General features: G+C 43.8%; 1 protein-coding gene and 1 long non-coding RNA gene across 2 annotated transcripts in view; one reads left to right on the forward strand and one right to left on the reverse strand.

The window, feature by feature from the left end:
• Nucleotides 1-2,600: 2,600 nt before the first annotated feature.
• LOC140623064 (uncharacterized) overlaps nucleotides 2,601-21,131 on the reverse strand; it is a 49,496-nt gene continuing 30,965 nt past the window's right edge. Inside the window, exon 3 of the long non-coding RNA XR_012022743.1 lies at nucleotides 2,601-3,276. This is a non-coding gene — a long non-coding RNA (uncharacterized lncRNA). The remainder of the gene's footprint in view (nucleotides 3,277-21,131) is intronic.
• The window catches only part of RAB8B (RAB8B, member RAS oncogene family), a 61,701-nt gene continuing 46,460 nt past the window's right edge, over nucleotides 5,891-21,131 (forward strand). The window contains exon 1 of the mRNA XM_072809016.1: nucleotides 5,891-6,121. Coding sequence (XP_072665117.1) covers nucleotides 5,998-6,121 — 124 coding nt within the window. The 5' untranslated portion in view covers nucleotides 5,891-5,997. The remainder of the gene's footprint in view (nucleotides 6,122-21,131) is intronic.

Consider the following 21,131-nt stretch of genomic DNA (forward strand, 5'->3'; position numbering starts at 1 on the left):
TAAAATATTTTATTGTCAGAAATTTTATGTTAGAGAAAGAAATATGAGGTATTTGAATGGATTCCTTCCAGTCCACCCTCTAGTAGAGTAAAATATTGATCCCAACTCTCTATGCAGGCTAAGCTTGACCTCCTCTTTCTGCTGGCTAGACTCTACCCAGAAAAGGAAACACTCAGAATTGTTGCAACTTGGGTGGCTTCCTTTGCATTCTAGATGATTAGGTATTCCCTCCTGATACCAAGAAAGAGTTTTGCTTTCATCTGGGCATTGGCCATAGTCCTTGCCCATATTCTAAGGGCCTATGCTATAGATGGCCTCCCATTCAGTCATGTTCTTTAACCCAGGCCTGAAGGATGCAGAATGTCCACATGTCCCTCTACACTTTTTTTTTAATTTTAAGATTTTATTTATTTATTCATGAGAGACAGAGACAGAGACAGAGAGAGAGAGAGAGAGGCAGAGACACAGGCAGAGGGAGAAGCAGGCTCCATGAAGGGAGCCCAACGTGGGACTCGATCCTGGGTCCCCAGGATCACACCCTGGGCTGAAGGCAGTGTTAAACTGCTGAGCCACCCAGGCTGCCCTGATATGCAAAATATTTAGCAGTCTCTTTGGCATGAGCATTTGATCAAGCAGATTGGAAGCCTGACCAAGAAGAATGTATGTCCAAATAATTAAAATGGACACCCAACCAATCAAAAAGGACGCCTGACAAATCTGAATTAAAAGCCAACCACTCAGAATGAACACCTGACCCATCAGAATAAATGAAGTGTATGCAGCCAAATACCCGTCTCCCATTTATCACTGAACTTTTCACTTGTGGATTCTCCTCGTAATTAACTAGGAAGCAAACTGAGGGCAGGGACCTCGTGATAGATCTCTTTGTATTCTCCAAGTGGCCTTGCTGAGCTGGTTTCATAGTGTGAGCCTAATGGATGTTTGTTTGAGTGGACGTTATTCATCCCATGATTACTCAGAAAACATCAGTGGGTGGAAAGAGTACAGTTTGTCCCTCTTGGATGAAGATAATTATAGATTTATCCCACTGGAATATCACTAAACAAATAGCATGTTTTTGGATGACACACAAGTGATAAGAGAAATTGGTATTTTTGAGGGCTTATCATTCAATATGATCTTGACATGATGGAGAAATAAGATATAATCACATTGGTTTCTTAAACACAACAATGAATAGTATACTTACAGAATAAATGACTTATAAATACAAGATAGTATACAACCAGAAAGGTATTTGTGAGGCCAAAAATACCTAGGTCTTACAGCAAATAATAAACTGAAGGTCCCAGCTGATTAAAAAATAGAAAATGGTTCTCCTTCTGCCTGTGTCTCTGCCTCTCTCTCTCTCTCTCTCTCTGCGACTATCAAAAATAAATAAAAATTAAAAAAAAAAAAAAAAAGAAAGGGATCTCTGGGTGGCGCAGCAGTTTGGCGCCTGCCTTTGGACCAGGGCACGATCCTGGAGACCGGGGTTGAGTCCCACATCGGGCTCCTGGTGCATGGAGCCTGCTTCTCCCTCTGCCTGTGTCTCTGCCTCTCTCTCTCTCTCTCTCTCTGTGACTATCATAAATAAATAAAAATTAAAAAAAAATAGAAAACGGGCATGATAGTCAGATGTTCATTCACTTATTTAATAACTTAATTGAGTACCTACTTAAGGCATCATGGTAGGCGTGCTGGGGTCACAGTGAGAAATTAGCAATGTCTTTTTCCTCAAAGACCTCAAGTTTTGTTTTTGTTTTGTTTTTATTTATTTATTTTTAAAGATTTTATTTATTTATGAGAAACACACAGAGAGAGAGAGAAGCAGAGACACAGGCAGAAGGAGAAGCAGGCTCCATGCAGGGAGCCCGACGTGGGACTCGATCCCAGGTCTCCAGGATCACGCCCTGGGCTGAAGGTGGTGCTAAACTGCTGAGCCACCTGGGCTGCCCTTGTTTTCATTTTAAAGAATTTATTTATTTATTTATTTATTTATTTATTTATTTATTTATTTATTTATTTGAGACAGAGAGGCAGAGGGAGCAGCAGGCTCCGGAGGGAGCCTGATGTGGGACTAGATCCTAGGACCCTGGGATCATGACCTGAGCCTAAGGCAGACGCTCAACCACAGAGCCACCCAAGCCTCCCAAGAGCTCAAGTTTTAAGGGAGAGGACAAAGAAGTACACAAACTATTAGATAACAGAGAGAGAACTTATTCAATGGCTGAGTCATCAGTCAGTGAAAATAATCACCATGAAGGACATCTTTGTAGCCCACCGGGACAGCTGTGCTCAACAGATGGCAGAGGACCAGAACCCAAGAGTGTTTGGACAGAAGTGTCAACACTGATGGGTGCAGACTGATGATAAGAAGCTGCTTTTCCCCCTAATTTTTCAGGACCATGTAAGCTCCCGGATTCTTCTAGGGTGCAGTTAAGAGGAGGAAAAGCCCCACTGATGGTAGATACCAGTTTGCCAGCCTTTGACAAGTAGGGATCTCAACTGAATTTAATTTCATTCAAGCAGTTAAGAAAGGTGACTTTTCTTACACTCAAGTTTTATAGAGCAATTTAAAACAGTTGAAAAATGCTTGCATGAGTTTGAAGATTTGCCTAGAGAACACACAGACCCTCAAGAATATGTGTAGATTCTTGGGGGGTCTTTGAGCCCCAAATGAATAAACTGTAAGAAGTGAATATTGCACTTGACATTGTGCAACATGGCAGAGGAAAGCCAGCTTGAGGACAAAATAAACATATAGAGGAGGGCAGCAAAAGAGATTACAGGAAAATGAACTAAAGTTCTGATCCAAACCAGCCTGAAGCTCACCCAGACCTCCCACCATTCAGACCTCCTTTCAGCATCATTACCCCACCTCATTAGAAAATTAGCAGGGAAAAGCTCAGATTGACCTAGCCTGGTCATGTCCACCTCTATGGCTGGAGGAGTAAAGAACCATGACTCACAGCCATGACTGGGAGGAGAGCAGCTTCCCAAAAGCAGGCAGAAAGAGTGCCAGCCTGACAAAAACCACAGAGGTAAACTCCTTGAACATCTAGATGTCTGTAAGTCCAGCTGCTGTGTACACGTTAACCTTACCAAACGCTTCAATAAACATTTACAGAATCAGATTGAATGTGCTGGTCTTGCTAGTGCTCTACAGTGATGTAGCATTTCAAAGATGGGTCTGGGCAACTGGCAAAAAATATTGATGTGGTTTCCTCAGAGCACAGTAGCATGGATTTTTAGAAGGGGGTCCACTGATGCCACCTGGAGAAAGAAAGGAAGGTGGCAATGAGCATCCTGTTCCACATGGTACCCTCAGCTCTACAAATATACTCATTGTCCAGTCTTTTGAGCAAAGTACCTTGATTTAATAGTACTGTTACTACAATATGTTACTAAGCAACATATTGTACAAATGTAAAAATTAATAATGCATAAAGAAAACATTTGGATTCTTCCTGAAATAGTGTCCACATATCAAAATTCTTGAATAGTTCAGCGGTGATGCATAGGCTTACCTACCACCTAGAAAGTCCCAATATTATATACACGTGGTGGTAGAGAAAAACCAGGGAAGTGAAAATAAGACAATTTTTTTTTTTATTCCCATCAGTTAACAAAATTCCCCTAAGGAAATTTAGGGACTTTAAAATTCCTAACTCTGACTTCTTTTCTGAACTTAAGTTCAGTGCCACATCAGTATGTTCTTACTCATAGAGAAAAATGAATGCCAACAGTAGCATGCAGAGAGTGGGGCTGAAGTTTATTTTAATCAGTACACATTTGATAAAAGAAAGATTTCACTGGTTTTTAAGTTTTTCCCCCCCCCTTCTTTTCCAAAATGAAGGTGAGGATATAGAATTGAGTTGTTCATGCTTGTTCAGTCCTAGTTGAGTTCAAATTCACAGATTTGCCCAAGTATTGGCGGGGGGGGCAGGGAGGCTTAGCCTGTGCCAGAGGGCAGGGCCCTTCTCTTGAGGGGACAGAAACTGACATTGACCTCCTTAGAGCTTTGTTCCCATCAAGTGGGCTCTAGGAATTAGACGTCAGATTGGTAACAACTCTCTGGGTACTGTTATCAATAAGTGTGAGTTACTCCTTTCATCTTCTTTCCACATAGAAGGTGAAGGTCAACACTAAGGCCAAGTGAATCTTTTGCCATAGCAAGACTAGGAATAGCGAATCACTGGCACTTTTTGTGAAGTCACAAGGTACTCGAGATGTGTTTTAGAAAAGCCTACTGTCTTGTTTAACTAACTGTCCCAAGTTTTTTTCTTATTCTAATCGTTGAGTCCATTGGCTCCCTTAATAACCTCCTCCAACCTTCTGGAAGGTATTTCCTTAGATCTAAAGTAAATGCCTAAGCCCATGGTTCTCAATTATTTTGACCTCAGGACCTCTTTATCCTCTCCGAAGAGCTTTTGTTCATGAGGGTCTTATCAATCAGTATTTGACATATTAGAAATTATTTTTTTTAAGATTTTATTTATTTATTCATGAGAGACAGAGAGAAAGGCAGAGACACAGGCAGAGGGAGAAGCAGGCTCCCTCCGGGGAGCCTGATGTGGGATCCATCCCAGGAACCTGGGATCACAACCTGAGCCAAAGGCAGACGCCCAACCACTGAGCCACCCAGGCGCCCCGACTATTAGAAATTAAAACTGAGAAGGGAGCAGAGATGAGAGAGGGAGCCCTGACTGGATAGAGTTTCTGATCCTAGACCTCCTTAGCCTTTCCTTGCCCTTTGGCTTTACTTGAGCCAGGAAACCTCCCTTCCAGGAGATCTGGTGGGATTTCTGCCACTAGCAAATGGAAGAGGCCTGAATAATATATCCACAAAACATTTAAAGTATAGTCTAAATCAGTAAGTAAAGGATTAAAGTGAGTATAACACAATGCTGCCCCCCCCCCTTCATTTGTCATCCACTGAGAGCTTACTGAGGGCTTAAAAAGTAACCATCACCACAAACATTTCTACAACGCCTGTGGATGTCAAAGTGCTTTCATATTAAGTTGTCTCTTAATTTTTCTCTACAACCCTATGAAAAAAGTTTGTTTCATGCCCATTTTGCAGGTGAGAAAACTGGGGCGCAGAGACGGAGCAATTAAGCCGCTGAGCCAACACTCAGTAAAATCCAAATCTTATTCTCTAGATCCCAAGGGTCATAGTTCCTGCTTTGCCACTTTATAGGGCGCAGACCTGTAGCACAAGCCTTAATATTTTCAATTCCCAGATTGAGCCCATCGCCTTGTAGGGGGAGAGGGGTGGTCTGCAGAGCAGATCCTCTGAAATACCCCTGGGATCTGGCTCTGGTCTGTGCGAGGAGAACATGACTGGGGCTCAAGTTAGAAAGGCAATCATTCTCGCGGAGCTCTGCAACCGAGGGGCTGCGGGAGGGGGCACCGAGGCGGTGCGGGGCAGGAACCCGCGGAGAAGCCGAGGCGCCCCGCAGATAATCCACAGGCTGCGCCCCCGCAGCGGGCAGCAAAGAAAGCATCCCCGCTCCGGGGCCGGGCGGAAGAGATGCGCCAGTCGTGGGACTCGGGTTCCGAGGTCTGGGTTTGCAAGGCGCCCGCACACAAAGAAACCGTCAAGTTGAGTTCCGGCCGCACGACGCGCGGAGCTCGACGCGGAGCCTTCTTTCCCAGCAGCGGTGGAAACGCCTCGTCCGCCCGCTCGCCCCGCACGCAGCGCATCTTCCTTTATCCCCGGGGCCGCTCCGACCGCGGGCGCCGGGCACGCCCGAGGCTCCCGCAGGCAACTACAAGTCCCAGCAAGCCCCGGGACGCGCGGGCTGTGATGACGAGGCGCCCGCGGATTGGCCGCTCGGGGCGGGGCGCGCAGGGCTTCTCCAGGGGAAGGGGCGGGCTGCGGGGCGGGGCGGGCGGCGGCGGCTCGGCGGACACGCCCCCTCGCCCGCGGCCCCCTCCCCGCCTCTCTCCGCCGCTTCTCTCGCTCCCCGGTCAGAGGGCCGGAGCGAGAAGATGGCGAAGACGTACGATTATCTGTTCAAGCTGCTGCTGATCGGCGACTCGGGGGTGGGCAAGACTTGCCTCCTGTTCCGCTTCTCCGAGGACGCCTTCAACACCACCTTCATCTCCACCATCGGTGAGGGAGGGGCCGCGGCCGGGCGCGGAGTGAGAGGGAGATGGGGGGCGGGTGCACGGGCCGAGGGGAAGGCTGCGGGAGGGCTGGGAGCCCCAGCCGGGGGACCCCGGGGGCTGCAGGGCGGCGAGGGCGGGGGTGCAGGAGGGGGGCGAGGGGCGGGCGGGGACGTGAGGCCGGGGGGCGAACGGGGAACTTGGGGGCAAAGGAAGGGGAAGGGGGAGCAGAGCGAGAGGGACCTGGGGTGATGGGGGGCACGACAGGGTTGGGCGAGCGACAGACAAGGTCTTAGCGGGACAAAGTGTGTGTGTGTGGGGGGGGGACACGGAATCTCATGGGGAAAGAGAAGGGGGTAGTGGGTGTGAGATGGATTAAAAGACAGGAAAGAGGAAGGAAATGCAAAGGGGGAAATGAAGCTTTGGGGGAATGGGAGGGACCTGAAGTAAAAGAACAGAGGACACGAGGGACAGGAGAGGTGAGAACCCAACCATCAGGAGGAAATTCGGAGGAACGAGTGACCGGGAGGCGAGGGGTGGGGGCCCCTGGCCACGGGAGGGCTGGATCTCTGGTCAGGGGAGGGTCACTCTACAAAATTGCAGGATGGGGAGAAGAAAGAGTTCAGGGGACCAGAGGGCGGAGTGAGGACAGGTGGTGGAGAGAGTAGAGGAACTCTGGGTGTGAGATGGAGAGGAAAAGGAGAAGCAGGACCTGCAGCCCTGAGGTCGCGCAGAGAAGAGGGAGAGCATGGGGAAGGGAGAACAAGTGGGGAGCATGGGGCGCAGGACTTTCTCCAGCCACTGGGAACCCTGGTTACCATTTTCTGCCTCCCTTTGCTTTTGCTGCTCAGCTGCAGGAGAAAGAGCGAAATGTGACTAATGGTGGCACAACGTACACAGTGTTGGGTTGTGCTGTGCGCGTTAACCGGTGTTGGGAGAATCGGTGGCTCTTGGGAATGGCGTGGTCAGGGAAGACGGGGTTCACCCCTTCACCACCATCTCCTGACAAACAACATTTCTCAACTTTTTGAATTCTTGGGCCTGACTGTTTAGGGACTTCTCCGCGGAGGAATTGATCTTACATCCTGCCTGCCTCGCCTCCCTGTGCATTTTGCCTTGGTTTTTAATGATCACTCGCTAAACGAATCACAACACACAAGTGTACCCCCCAATTACTTTGAATTAATTGTTTTTCCTGGTCTTGGCTGGGAGCTGTCCTTTCTACCTTTGTACTGGCGGCCTTTGTGCTCAGGTATCAAAATTTATAACTTACCATAAACCGAAGAGCAAATCAAAGCTGGTTTTAAGCTGCCTGTACAAGTGACCTTAACATCATTCCCTTTGTCAAATAAATAGCTGCAGTTAATTAAGTACCTTAAGAATCTTAGCGTTTGGTTGTCTGGGTGATGCTTGTGGTTTCTACTAGTAGCTCACTTAAGCACCTTTCACATGGTTCTTTTGGCATATTTCACCGTCAGTTTCTGGGATTATTATGGGGCTAGTGCTATGGTAACAATCGTATTTGAATATTGTATGTTTTAAGGATAATTTGCCTTTTTTTTTTTTTTTTTAAAGAATGTTTGGGCATAGAGTGCTCTTAAAATTGAGAACTAGGAAAGTCTATGGTTTGTTTGTTTGTTCTGGCGTCTTTCATATGGATTGAGTGCTCTGAAACCTCCCTGGTGTTATGATGTCTGGGCTTAGGGAAGTTTGAGTTGCAAGTTCTTGGCAGTCATTATTGAGTGGGACTTTTTCTTTTCTGAGGAAGCAGATTTTAAATGTCATGTCTCAAGTATATTCCTAAGAGACTTGGTGGGAGCTGTCGCAGCAATTAAAGGACGTTAGTTTTGGATGCTGGTACCAATTTCAAAACCCCCGAATAAACCTTTTGCATTGTTGATTGTATAGTGCAATCCAGATGGTAAAGGACAGTTTCTAACAAGTTGAGTGGGTAGCCTTTTGTCCATTCTCTCTGTGTGACCCTCCCAGAAGCATTCTCCTGTGTCGAAAGTGAGTGAGTCTTGCTGATGCTGTTTCTGTTAAGCTCCTTGCATGACTTTTGCTCATTTGAAATAGCTTTGTTAGTTTCCCCTTAATTTTTGTCCCACATTTTCTGTAAGGGTATCTGCTTCCTTTTGTGATAGTCGCTTTTAAAAATTACTCTTCATGCTGATGGCTTAGAATCTTTCTTGTATGGATTTTTTTTTTTTAAATTGAAATTGGTTCTGTGAAGGGTTGCAGCTATGAAGGCAGGAAAACCAGTGTCCCTAAACTGTGTGGAACGGAAGGTAGACGTTAAATGGGATGAGTTTCATATGTGATTTTGGTCTTTATATTTTCTGTGGGGTGGATGTGGTTAAAAGAGGCTATATCTGTGTCTTCAGTTGACTTGGAGGAGGGGAAATCCATGCCTCTTATGTAGCCCCAGAGCCCAACAGGAAGTGGTATTGCACTGCCTTCAAACAGTAGAAAAATTTATATACCTGAAACCTCATGCTTTGCATTTGAAATGAGGCTGGGAAAAGAAGGTGAATATTAACACCATTCTAGTGGAAAAAGTTCCATGCATTCTTCCCTAACCACAAACATCAGCTTGGGGTGTCCACATCTCTAGCAGCAATAGCACTCCCCCCCGCCCAGACCTCTCCCCCATCAGCTGGTGATCTGAAGATGTGGAGTTGGTGGTCCATCTCCTTCCAGTCCTAATTCTTTTTTGAGGTACCTGGGTGTGTAAGTTCTTGGGCTTTTCTGACTGGGTTTTGACAGGGTCTGCCTCAGCCTTGCTGATGAAACTCGATAAGGTCAACATCACAGGAAAAAGCTATTTCTTAATGGCTGAGGTTTGTGTGTGCACTTTGGTAGATGTGTATGTGTGCTCATTTCTTCCGTGCAGATACATACTTAATTTTAATGTTGCTTTGTCAAAGTTTTAAGTCGTTTTTTTTTTTAAGAATTTATTTATTTATTCATGAGAGACACATAGAGGCAGAGATATAGGCAGAGGAAGAAGCAGGCTCCCCTTGGGGAGCCTGATGTGGGATTCGATCCCAGGACCCCGGGGATCATGACCTGAGCCGAAGGCAGACGCTCAACCACTGAGCTACTACCCAAGTGCCCCTAAGTCATTTTTAAAAAAAGCATCTGCCATCTTTAGACCCTGTTTGATAGTGGTTTTGCTGTCATGAAAGGAAGGAAACAGTCATTTTGATTACAGGTAAGGCCGTCTCTCGAGTACTTTCTTCTCATTTCTTTATTTTTTTTTTTTTTTTAAGATTTTATTTATGTATTCATGAGAGACAGAGAGAGAGGCAGAGACAAAGGCAGAGGGAGCCTGACGTGGGACTCGATCCCAGGTCTCCAGGATCAGGCCCTGAACTGAAGGTGGCACTAAACCGCTGAGCCACCCGGGCTGCCCTCTTCTTATTTCTCTAAGATTCTGCTACCTTCTCTGATATTCCAGCTCCTCTCATTTCCTTTCTGCTCTTGGGAATGGTGGAGGATGCATTATCTTTCACCTGACCCATGGAGAATCTTTCAGTGTATCAGTCAGATAATATTCCTTAACTATTGAGTAGGGATGTTTTATCCATTTGAAATTACAGGCCCAGTTACTAGGACCAGCCAGCCTTTCAGTTCAAATGTTTGAGAACTGAAAAAAAGTTTTTTTCTTCTTCTTCATCTTTAAAAAAAAAAAGTTATTTACTTGAGAGAGAGACAACAGAGTAGAGAGAGCATGGAGGGGGCAGAGGGAGAAGCAGACTCCCTGCAGATCAGAGAGTCCGATGTGGGGCTGGATCCTAGGACCCCGGGATCATGACCCGAGCTGAAGGCAGACGCCCAACCAAGTGAGCCACCCAGGTACTCCTGAAAAAAGTTTCTCAATGAGCTCCCCCAAACCTCCCACGTAATCACAACTAATGTTTTAAATGTCTGCAATATGTGATGTTAAGACAAGTAGGAAATAGTAATACAGTCAGCTCTGCATTATATTTCCTGTGGGATGTAGATGCGGTTTACTATTGATATGAGGCTGTACCAACCCCTTGAAATGGCCTGTCCTGAGCAAGGGGCTGCTGATAGAACAGAAAGAGAAAACCCAGCCCTGTCCTTTCACCTCTAGCTGGACAATGTGAGCGTCTTCCCTTTGCTGTCTCTCCCCTCCCCACCGCATCCCCTTTCCTGTTAGGGTATTTCCTGAGTGGTTTCATTATTTAGTATAGTCATAGTTTGACAGCAGAAAGAGTTGAGATTATCACCTTTCTGCCCCTGCCCCAATTGTGTCAGTAGGAAATCTAAGGTTAAGTTGACAGTGTCAAGATCACACAGCTGGTTGTTGTAGAACTTCTCATGAGCCCCCTGGTTCAAGTTTGTGTGACTTCTCACAGTTGAGCTGCTGCTATTTCTGATCAGTCTGATCATCGTCTCCATAAATCTAAGTTACCACCTTTTCCAGGGAGGAATTAGATTTTGCACATATGTTTTTCTGCGAGGAATTTCTCCTAGGCATAACTCAGCATATTATGGCTGTCCTTTGCCCTTTCTTTTGTGTCCCTAGTTACAAGTTGGAAGATCAAAGTGCATCCTGTCATTAAAATTCCTTCCACGTGCAAAATCGCTAATGAAATCATGTTAATAGCAGCATGCTGGTTAATTGTTGCAGCCTGGTCTCATCAGAGCACTTTTAGATGTTTTATTTTGTAATGCTGCATTTTTTTTTTCTTGGATTCACTTTTCCTAAAATCAGGGGTTGGCAGACTATGACCACGGGGCCAGATGTGGCCTGCAGGTTTTGTGTCATTGACAAGCAAAGAATGCTTGGTAACGTTTCTAAAGGGTTATTAAAATAGAAAACAAAGACCAATACGCAACAGGGACCATCTGTGTTCCACAGAGCTTAAAATATTTACTGACTGTTCCTTTATAGAAAAAGTTTGTCGACCCCAGCTTAAAATTAAAAACTGTTTTTGGTTGGTAGCAATTCAAGGCTTTTATCAAGACTTATTGACTGAAAAACAAACTTTGTCATATTTACATTTTTATCCAAGATGTTATCAACATTTGGCTGAGCATAATCCAGATATGTAGAGCAAGTTGATTTTAATTTTCATAGTTGTTTTCCTTAGTTTCAGCCTCTCAAGCAAAAATATGCAAGGAACATGCAACTTCAAATTGAACATTTTGTACATAAAGTCTTACTTTAATGTCAGTTGTCTTCTCTCGAAGCTGTCAGATTTTTCCCTCTGATAGCTTTCATAACAATACTCTTTCAGAAAGAGTAGAACTTAATGCTTGATAATAAAGGGTTGAACGTAACCTTCTCAATTCATGTTCTAGTGAATGGAAAAACCATTCAGCAAAATAAGAATGGGTGTGGGGAAACTGAGTCTTGGATACAATATGGATGTGTTTTAAGACTAAGCATACTTGAGGGGCGCCTGGGTGGCTCAGTCAGCTCAGGTCATGATCCCAGTCCTGGGATCGAGCCCTATAAAATAAATAAAATCTTAAAAAAAAAAAAAAAAAAGACTAAGTGTACTTAAAAAAAAAAAAAAAAGAGTTTTGCCAGCTGTTCTACATGGCAGCAAATCAGGGAGGAGGTTCTCTGGGCAACAACACCAAGATTGTTTGGACCTACTGAGAAAGCTGGAGGGAAATGGGTTCGGATATTGTCTTGGAAAAAAGTCTAGCCTTTGAAGACCAGGAAAAATTTAGCAGTTGATTTTTTAATTAAATCCGATAACTGAATCTGAAAAGAACCATGGAACCAGAAGTGGAAGACTGAAGAGCTGCTGGCATGGCCTGGAGGCTGGATCTGGTTTAGGTCTGCCTGCCTGCAAACGGGGCCGTTCTGGGGACCAGCTCTCTTGGCTGTATTAGAATTAGGGATATTTTGCCGGTAAGAGATTTCACACAGGATGCAGAGAGGGTTGGAGTGGGGATGGAGAAGTAGATTTTAGCTAGTGAGTAATATTATGGAACATAACATAATTAGGGAGCTTCTGAAATATAAGTAGCAGGTGAAGTGGACTGTGCCATGTTGGGTGTTAGAGAGCATGGCGAAGGTAGAGGAGCAGTGGGTCTGCAGTCAGGTCACATCCTAACCTCTGCCATTCCTAGTTTTCTGGCCTTGGTAAGTTACTTGTCCTTCTAGGGCCTTAGTTCCTTTATCTTGAATGGAGTCTAATAATATTAAACCAACTTCTCAGGGTTGCTGCGAATTCCCTAGAGCAGGAATCAAGCCTTATTCACCTTCTAAATCTCCGAGGCCTGTATTAAATGACTCATCAACTGGATGAATGAATGGCTGGATGGATGAATTGTGAAAGCACTGCATGAGCTATAAAGCACTGCTTGAATTTTGGTTATTATTCTCTTTCATAGTATTATAATTAGATTATGTCTGAGATAAGATCAGAAGTGCTTAATTGGAATCCTTAACACAAGAATGGTATTTTCCCCAGTAAAAAATTGTTACATATCTTTCTATTACCGGTTTTAAAGGGATGTTTTAGACTAGGTAAGATATCACATATCTTTCAGTCTCCATAATAAGCTGTTTAACACCCCGCTTCCAGTCCCCCACTGACATAAATACCAAATAGAAAATGAGTGAAATCATTGGGTTTGCTTTAGAAGAGCCATTTCAGCTTTGTCTCTGCCCATTAGCTTCAAACAATGCAACAGATGCCTGTTAACAGTTTCGTGCCCAGTTTTAATTAGCAGATGGAGCTCTGTTTGTGTCTGTACTCTGCCCAGTGCTTGTTTGAGTGACAGGGTAGTGAGTGGATTGGAACTGGGCTGGGCATGTGGGTTGAATAAAGCCAAATTCTGTTTTGAAAAAGATGAATATAAACATTTATTGTATAGAACTTCTTGTGTATCTCACTGGAATGGCATGGTGTCTAGAGTAAAACTAATGTTTACAGTTATGTTCTCTGCTCTTCTTACTGCTCTAAAATTACGTAAGGTAGAAAAAAATTACCATTTCATGGCTTAAATGAAGGGCTTTACTGTCATGAAGTGGCTTTCTTTGGAGACCCATTTCAATATTTTGGCATAGTATGTTGAGGAATATGCAAAGCTGGGATCCAGTAGACTTGAGCATGAATGCCAGCTCTGGTGGCTGGGTGGCGGCCACCCGCAGCGCTGCCTGGTGGCATCCTGAGAGACCAAGGGCTGTGATGAATTCCTGACCTCTGCCTGGATGATGGAGGGAGAAGGTGGGTGGCATCGCCCTACACATTTGCCATCTCTTTCCTGAAGTGTATAGGTTTGCTGTACATCATCTTCGGGCTAAATTTTAGTATTACAAATATTATCCAGGAATGATAATTGGATACGTATTATCCGGAAATGTGTCCTTTTCCTCTGCTTGTTTTGTGTTTAGAGATTTTTCTTATTTTGAGTCAAATTAATAAGAACCTTAAAGGAATTGGGTACCTGATTGTCTTTAGAGGAAGAAACGTCTGCCTTTTTATTTATTTATTTTTATTTTTTTTAAGTTACTGAGTGAGTAACTCTGGACTTCTTTTGGAAAGCCACATAAAGTGGTGGAGGCAATTGGATGGAAGCTGTTCTCTGCAGCAGACCTGTTACTTGACTGTGGTAAAATACCTTTTTTCTTGGGATCCCTGGGTGGCGCAGCGGTTTGGCGCCTGCCTTTGGCCCGGGGCGCGATCCTGGAGACCCGGGATCGAATCCCACGTCGGGCTCCCGGTGCATGGAGCCTGCTTCTCCCTCTGCCTGTGTCTCTGCCTCTCTCTCTCTCTGTGACTATCATAAATAAATAAAAATTTACAAAAAAAAAAAAAATACCTTTTTTCTCTGTCTTACCTGCAGCATTCTGCATCAGTTTGATTGGGCACTTTGGTATTTACCTGTTGCTGGACCTTTGGACATTTTCCAGGTAGCTCTCACATTCCTCAGCCCAGAATGTTCATTCTTGGTTCTAGGAATAGATGCTAAAGCTCTCTGTGTCCTCATGTTCATCAAATTTAGGCTTGCTGTCACTAAGAGAGAGGCTGGGACAGTGCTAGTGGCGGCCTTGTGATGGCACTGCAGAACTTCAGAGCACTTTGCAAAAGCTAGGTTAGGTATGGAATCCCACCTCATTATAAAAAACCAAACACAAGGTGGCTAAGCAATGTGTAGTGTTGCAGAGCTTTCTGCTGGCAGAGCTGGGACTGGCATGACTTCCCCACATCACATTGTAATTTTGCATATTTTGGCAAAGAACTTAGCGGTGGTTATTTTAATAACTTATAGATGAGGAATATGCAAAGCTGGGATCCAGTAGACTTGAGATCCAAGTTGAGGAAGTTGAGGGATAGTCTCTAAAATATACAGTCAAGTTTTGACATGAAACATAGGGTGATCTATTTAAAAGTTGAATTGTAAGAGTGTGTTTCTTACGGCCCTATGCAGAATTTATCTGGAATAGGTATCACAAAATATTCTAATCTCATACACACAAATACACAAGGTCCATCACAAAGAGTAAATAAATGAAAGTTTGCTTTGTGAGCAGTGACTAACCCTACTATAATTTGTTTGTTGCCTCTGAATTTGGATGGGGTAACTGTTCATGGCTTTCAACAAGGAACTTTTCATTTTTTCTTTTCTAAAGGTCTCTGAATAAAATCTTGAGATAGCATGGGAAACAATTTTTTGTTGAGAGTTAACTCATTCAGTTTTGGAATGATTCAGACCACTGTCTCGGTTCAGACTTCAGTTCACGAACACTTCACCCCTACCAGGGCTTGGGGAAAGGGGTTGTTGGATCGGGAAGAGGAAAAGAATGAGAACAACATTCTGCCCTTTGCCCCTGTCCATTTCTTTGGCTACTCTTTCAGTCTCTTTTGTTTTTGTTAGTCGCTGGAGAAACTATTAGGTAAGGAATTAGAAACTTCTGCCTCTTAAGAGTGTGAGCATTGGGGCATCTGGCTGGCTCAGCCTGAAAAGTGTGTGACTCCTAATCTTGGAGTTGTGAGTTGGAGCCCCACATTGGGTATAGAGATTACTTAAAAATAAAATCATTAAGAAAAGGAATACATAAAAGGGTGTGAGGATTAATGGTGACTTTGACTCCATTGCTGACTTATATTGTTTAGAACTTGTTGGTAAAGAATTGGTGCTTGTCTCAGTCACAGCCAACAATGAACAGTGACAGGTTAAGTTGTTGAAAAAAAATTTTGACTGGGTACATTTCCCATTTTGTCTATTTACTATTATTTTGAAAATTTCCAGTCCTACAGAAGCATGACAAATTGGTGGGACAAGCAAAATAATTCCTTTCACTTCCAGAAAATTCCATTTATTTATTTGTTTGTTTGTTTGTTTATTTTATTTATTCATGACAGACACACAGAGAGAGGGGCAGAAACACAGGCAGAGGGAGAAGCAGGCTCCATGCGGGGAGCCTGACATGGGACTTGATCCCAGGTCTCCAGGATCGCACTCCGGGCTGAAGGCGGTGCTAAACTGCTGGGCCACTGGAGCTGCCCAGAAAATTCCATTTATAATCAAATTTTAAAACATGCATACATAATATCAGATGTGTCTCTCTCTTGGCCCTTCAGCCTTCAACCTTGACAAATAACATTACATTTGAAATTTGTGTTGTGATCTCAGTATACAATTTAGCACATTTTTTGTTGCAATCATCTATTATTGCAAAATATATAATACCCTGAAAAACAATTGGTGCATGTTTGCAATCAGCCCTGCTTAAGCCCCTCCCAAGGACAGTTAGATTGGGCCTCTTTTCTCATTGTGAAAGGCAGATACAGGCTTCGATGGTTTTCATAGTCTCTTCTGGCTGCGGCATTCTGTGAGTCTATGAAATCAAGTAGTGTCTGTAAAGAAAAAAGGATTTGTCCGTTCTTCAGTTAATGGCTATGGGCGAGGGTTCTTTTTTGCAGGTGGATACTACTGTCTTGATGACATGAAGCCAGAAGGAAGAAATAGTAACGCTAGTTAATTTCAGTAAAGCCTGTGTTGATCTTATAAATTGGTTAAATTTTTTGTAGTTCTAAAGAGATTGCTTAATGAATTTGAATCCTGTCCTTAAAAAAATGCTTTGGTTCAAGGTGCCTGGGTGGCTCAGTTGGTTAAGCGTCCAACTCTTTGTTTCAACTCAGGTCATGATCTCAGGGTTGTGAGATCAAGCCCCATGTCCAGCTCTGTGCTAGGCATGGAACCTGCTTAAGATTCTGTCTCCTGGGGATCCCTGGGTGGCTCAACGATTTGGCGCCTGCCCAGGGCGTGATCCTGGGGTCCTGGGATAGAGTCCCACGTCGGGCTCCCTGCATGGAGCCTGCTTCTCCCTCTGCCTGTGTCTCTGCCTCTCTCTCTCTCTCTCTGTGTCCCTCATGAATAAATAAACAAAATCTTAAAAAAAAAAAAAAAAAAGAAAGAAAGAAAGATTCTGTCTCTGTCTTCCTCTGCTCCTCCCCCACCTAAAAAATGCTTTGGTTTGAATAATAAAGCTAAATGTCACCAGAAAAATATCCACATGAAAGTTGGAAAAATATTTTTTTGAAAAGAAAAGCATAAAGTATTTTAAAGTTATCTTGTTTTCTTTACATAAAACGTGGTGAGTGAGGTAGGTGAAAAATAATCTTAAAAGATTAAGAAGGTTTTTTGCTGCTTAGGTTTACTAGTGCTGAACTTCCCTTTGACAGATGAGGGGCCCGAGGCATGGAGATGGCTCCAGGTCCCACAGAGCTAGGCCTTGAGCAGCAGTGTTTGGATTTTAAGTCTCTTTTCTCTTGCACCTCCTCTGCCTTCACTTCTCTTGCTATGAGAAGACACTAATGGTATAGCAAACAATCTGGGCATAGCCAACATTCTGTTGGAGAAAATTCAGGGATTGAACCAGGAGATGGAAAGTCCAAACCCATCTCTGCCCTTGATGAGCCATTACTTTTAGTCAAGGCTTTTAGCTTCTTCCGGTGATCTTTGCTTGCTTTCTTTCTTTCTTTCTTTCTTTCTTTTTTTTTAATTCTTTTTAAATTTTATTTATTTATTTATTTATTTATTTATTTATTTATTTATTTATTTATTTATTTATTTATGATCTTTGCTTTCTTACCAGTTGAAAGGAGAGGCTGGCAGTGGGGTGAGGTTGCTTATGAAGTTTAAGTTTAGGGTGGGAACTGCAGAGATTTTCTAAATTCTTTACTAATGTCAGACACTAAGTTATTCTTCTTTTCACTAACTTTACTTATTCAGCGACATTGTTTCATTCACAAAATTTTGAGAGAGGAAAGAGTAACAGGAGGAGGATTGCCAGCAATTTAACAGGATGATCAAGAGGGCTCCAAAGGGGTAAACAGAAGAGGTTGTGAAAGCGTGGAAGAGAGGTAGAGGAAAGTTTCTAGGAGGGAATGGCATCTAAGCTAAAATCGGAACCCAAAGGAGGACTCAGTTTGACAGAATGGGAGAGCACAGGGAGGGAGGGCTCCCCGCGGCAGGTGCACCAGACAGCATAGCCCTCTGGAGGAGCTCAGGTCACCCTGCTTGGCCAAAGCCTCAGTGAGGTGGGAGGTGAAGTTGAAAGAAATCAGCGGGCAGGCTGTGATGGGCTTTTAACCTGCTCAAGGGTCTGGACTTTGTCCTGAGAACAGCGGGAGTCACTGAGGGTTTTATGCTGGGCCCGGGTAGGTTAGCAGACAGTATCCGTGGCCTCTTCCCTCATCTGGACCCCTGTGTTTCCGAAGGGCTTTCACTTATATGTATATTTAAACTCCTCCATCATCACGTCTATGGATAGAGGTTGCTACCTCCCAGTTCTGGAAGCTACCGTTCTGGGAGAGTCATTGACTTGACCCATCAAGTACAACCCAGAGGAAACCCCGACCACACTCTGTCTACAGCAGGCCCCTCTCTCAGAGCGGGTCCCTGCCTTCTCCGGGGGACTGACTGTATTGGCCCCGAGGCTGTGGTAGCAGTTCCCCCTCAGGGGTCAGTAACAACTGTGTAAAGTGACTTGAGAAGCGTGTCACACGGAAAGATGAAATCAACCTCTCCCCAGACAGGCTCCTGTACAGCTAATGCAAACATGTGTCGCCTTGCCCATTGGCCCTGGGAGGTCAGTGAACTTGTGGTTTGGGGTTGTCTCTTGGCCTCTAACCCTGTCCCTTTGGAAGCAGTCAGATACGGGGGCAGGAAGGGACAGAGTTTAATTATGAATCCAACTCTCTGGTGAAAAGGGACCTAATTATAATGGCATCTTGGGACTGCCTTTGCCCAGGGGCTGTTGGTTGTTAGGCTTGTACTGTTGGGGCCTGAGATTGTAATGCGTTAGGAACAGCTGCTGTAATTGTAAGCTGCTTTCCTTTGACAAATTAAGTTTCAACTTTGTGCTAGCCTGTCCTATTCTTTTTTTCAGGGCGAAACTGCCTCCATTCCAGGTTTTCTTTGAAAGTCCAGTTTAACAGTTTACCTCAGAATCACACGGACATTGTAGACTAGACTCACACCTGACTTGTTTGCTAGCCCCAAGTCTCCAGAATGCTGCTGTGAGCCAGAAAAGCAGAAAGGCCCGAGCAGCTAAACTTGATAAAACAAAGTCCCATTTGCTAAAACTCAGGATGTTGCCTGCTAGGGGAGCTCCTGGGTCTCTTATTTAGCCTCTGCCTTCTGGAGTTTTGCAATGGTCATTTGTTTCTCTGAGCCCCTGGAGGATTAGGAGCAGAGCTGAGGTAGGCCACTGGCTTCTGAGAGGAAAAAGTGGCAGTGTGCCACTGCAGCAGGGGCAGTTGTCATAGGACTGTGGGCAGCTCAGTAGTAAGCTCCTAGGACTTCCATTTCTTCAGAAGCCAAAAGGGATGTCCTGTGCAATACACTCTAAAGACCCTTCCAGGGGCAGCCCCGGTGACTCTGTGGTTTAGCGCTGCCTTCAGCCCAGGGTGTGATCCTGGAGTCCCAGGATCGAGTCCCACGTTGGGTTCCCTGCATGGAGCCTGCTTCTCCCTCTGCCTGTGTCTCTGTCTCTCTCTCTGTGTGTCTCTCATGAATAAATAAATAAAATCTTAAAAAAAAAAAAAAAGACCCTTCCAAAACTCTCATCCTAAGTGATCAGCAAAGGATTCACTGACAAAATGGAAAAAAATAGATTTAGGAACACAAAATAATGTGTAGATAAAAGAACTTGGGCTGCTGAGACAAACTCAAGGTCAAGTTTTGTTCAAGAGTCTTGGGCAAATGATTTAAGCATTTTCTTTATCAATAAAGAAAGGATAGTAACTCCCTTTCAGGCTTTTTGCTTCATTTTATTTTGAGAATGAAATGCATCATCGTGTGTATATTATCTTCAACACGTGGGACACACATAAGAAAGGTCTCTGAAAAAAAAAAAAAAGAAAGAAAGGTCTGTGTGTGAGCAAACTCAGTCCCAGTCCTACCAAGGCTGTGAGGGAGGACCTTCGCAATCCTCAGGCCTTCACTGTTATAAAGCACTTGCTTTTAGTAAAAGCTACATTTATCGAGTGCCTACTATATGCTAGGTACAGGTCTGGGGATTTTACATGATCTAACATTTCTCAGGGATCAATCCATGTAATTCTCAAAATAACCTCTTAGGTGCATTCTGCTGTTATTCCCATTTTCCAAAAGAGGTAATGGAGGCACAGAATGGTAAAATAACTTCACATAGCTGGTAAGTAGTGAAACCAACCCAGATCTGAATTCAGGCATTCTCATTCCAGAGTCTGCTTTTAACTACACTGTGCCTTTCTACACCATCAGGGACTCAGAAATATTATAAAAAAAAAAAAAAAGAAGAAGAAGAAGAAGATTAGTTATCTTCATGGAGGCAGTGTGGTGCCAGGTGTCCTGACCAGACCAGCTGGGTGATGTCACCAAGTCTTTTGACCTCTTTGGTATCAGTTTTCCTTTTGTGCAGAGGATTGTTGTGAGGTGCTTTAATGACGGTGCTGTACTAAAGCATTTAGCACAGGGGCTAGTGTGCAGCCAGGCTCAGTAATTGGTGAGGAGTTTTGTTTTTTCCAGGTAATTTAAGAAGCCCTTGTTAGAATGAGTTCCATAAAAACTATGGGAACATTTTGATTACTTAATGGGGTATGTTTCAGTTTTCTAGAAAATTCGTTCTGAAAGTTAAGGCAATATGCATTTTACAAAGCCAGAATTAGAAATATTTGTCTTTAGCCTCATTCTCAGAGTGAAGGTGATTGTCCCTGGCCTTGGCTGGCCTTAAGAAGGTGTCCAAGAGCAGTCCTTGACCTCAGGGCCAGCATGTCAGTATAATGTAAGGAACGAATTCTCCACAGCCTTCTGGCTGCTGCAGACGCCCGGGGCATCTTGAATTCTTCCTGTGGTTGAGAACAAAAACAAAAACAAAAAACAGTGCAAAGTACCCTGTCTAGGAGGGACAAATGTTTCAATTTAAATATTCCAGCTCAGTGTCCTCTGTTAGGGTCCTGAATTTTAAGTGCAGCGACTTTCTGAGGGAAGTCTCCTGAATTTTAATGAATTTGTTTGCATACATGAATTTGAACAATACATTAAATCTTGAAACACCGTAGCTGATTTTAATGGAGTAAATTACCCAACTTGAAAGTTAGTTGATAGGCTTTTCTTTACCAAATAATCAAGATGATGATGCTTTAGTCTCAAAAAAAAAGTCATTAATCATGATCTTACAATATCGATACATGCTATTAATTTCTTTTTAATCATTAAACTGTCTCATCAAGAGAATTAGGGGAATAAATGTGTCAGTATGAGTGTAAAGCATGATTTCCCCCTCTCATGATATTTTGTACTTAATGAGTGATTACATGAACATGGTAGACATAGAGCTGATATTGGGTTTGGTTTAGTATAGTACTTGCTCTGGACCACAAAGGTGAGGTGAGATGCAATTCCCTAGCTTTTAAAAGTATTTTTAAATATTAAAAACATATATACAAAGCTGGTATAAGAGGTTGGCGGAGGCCATGTCTTAAAGGGCCTCCCTGGGTGGTACAGCGGTTTAGCGCCTGCCTTTGGCCCGC

This window comes from Canis lupus, chromosome 32 (genome assembly GCF_048164855.1).
Source record: "Canis lupus baileyi chromosome 32, mCanLup2.hap1, whole genome shotgun sequence".
Classification (NCBI taxonomy): domain Eukaryota; kingdom Metazoa; phylum Chordata; class Mammalia; order Carnivora; family Canidae; genus Canis; species Canis lupus.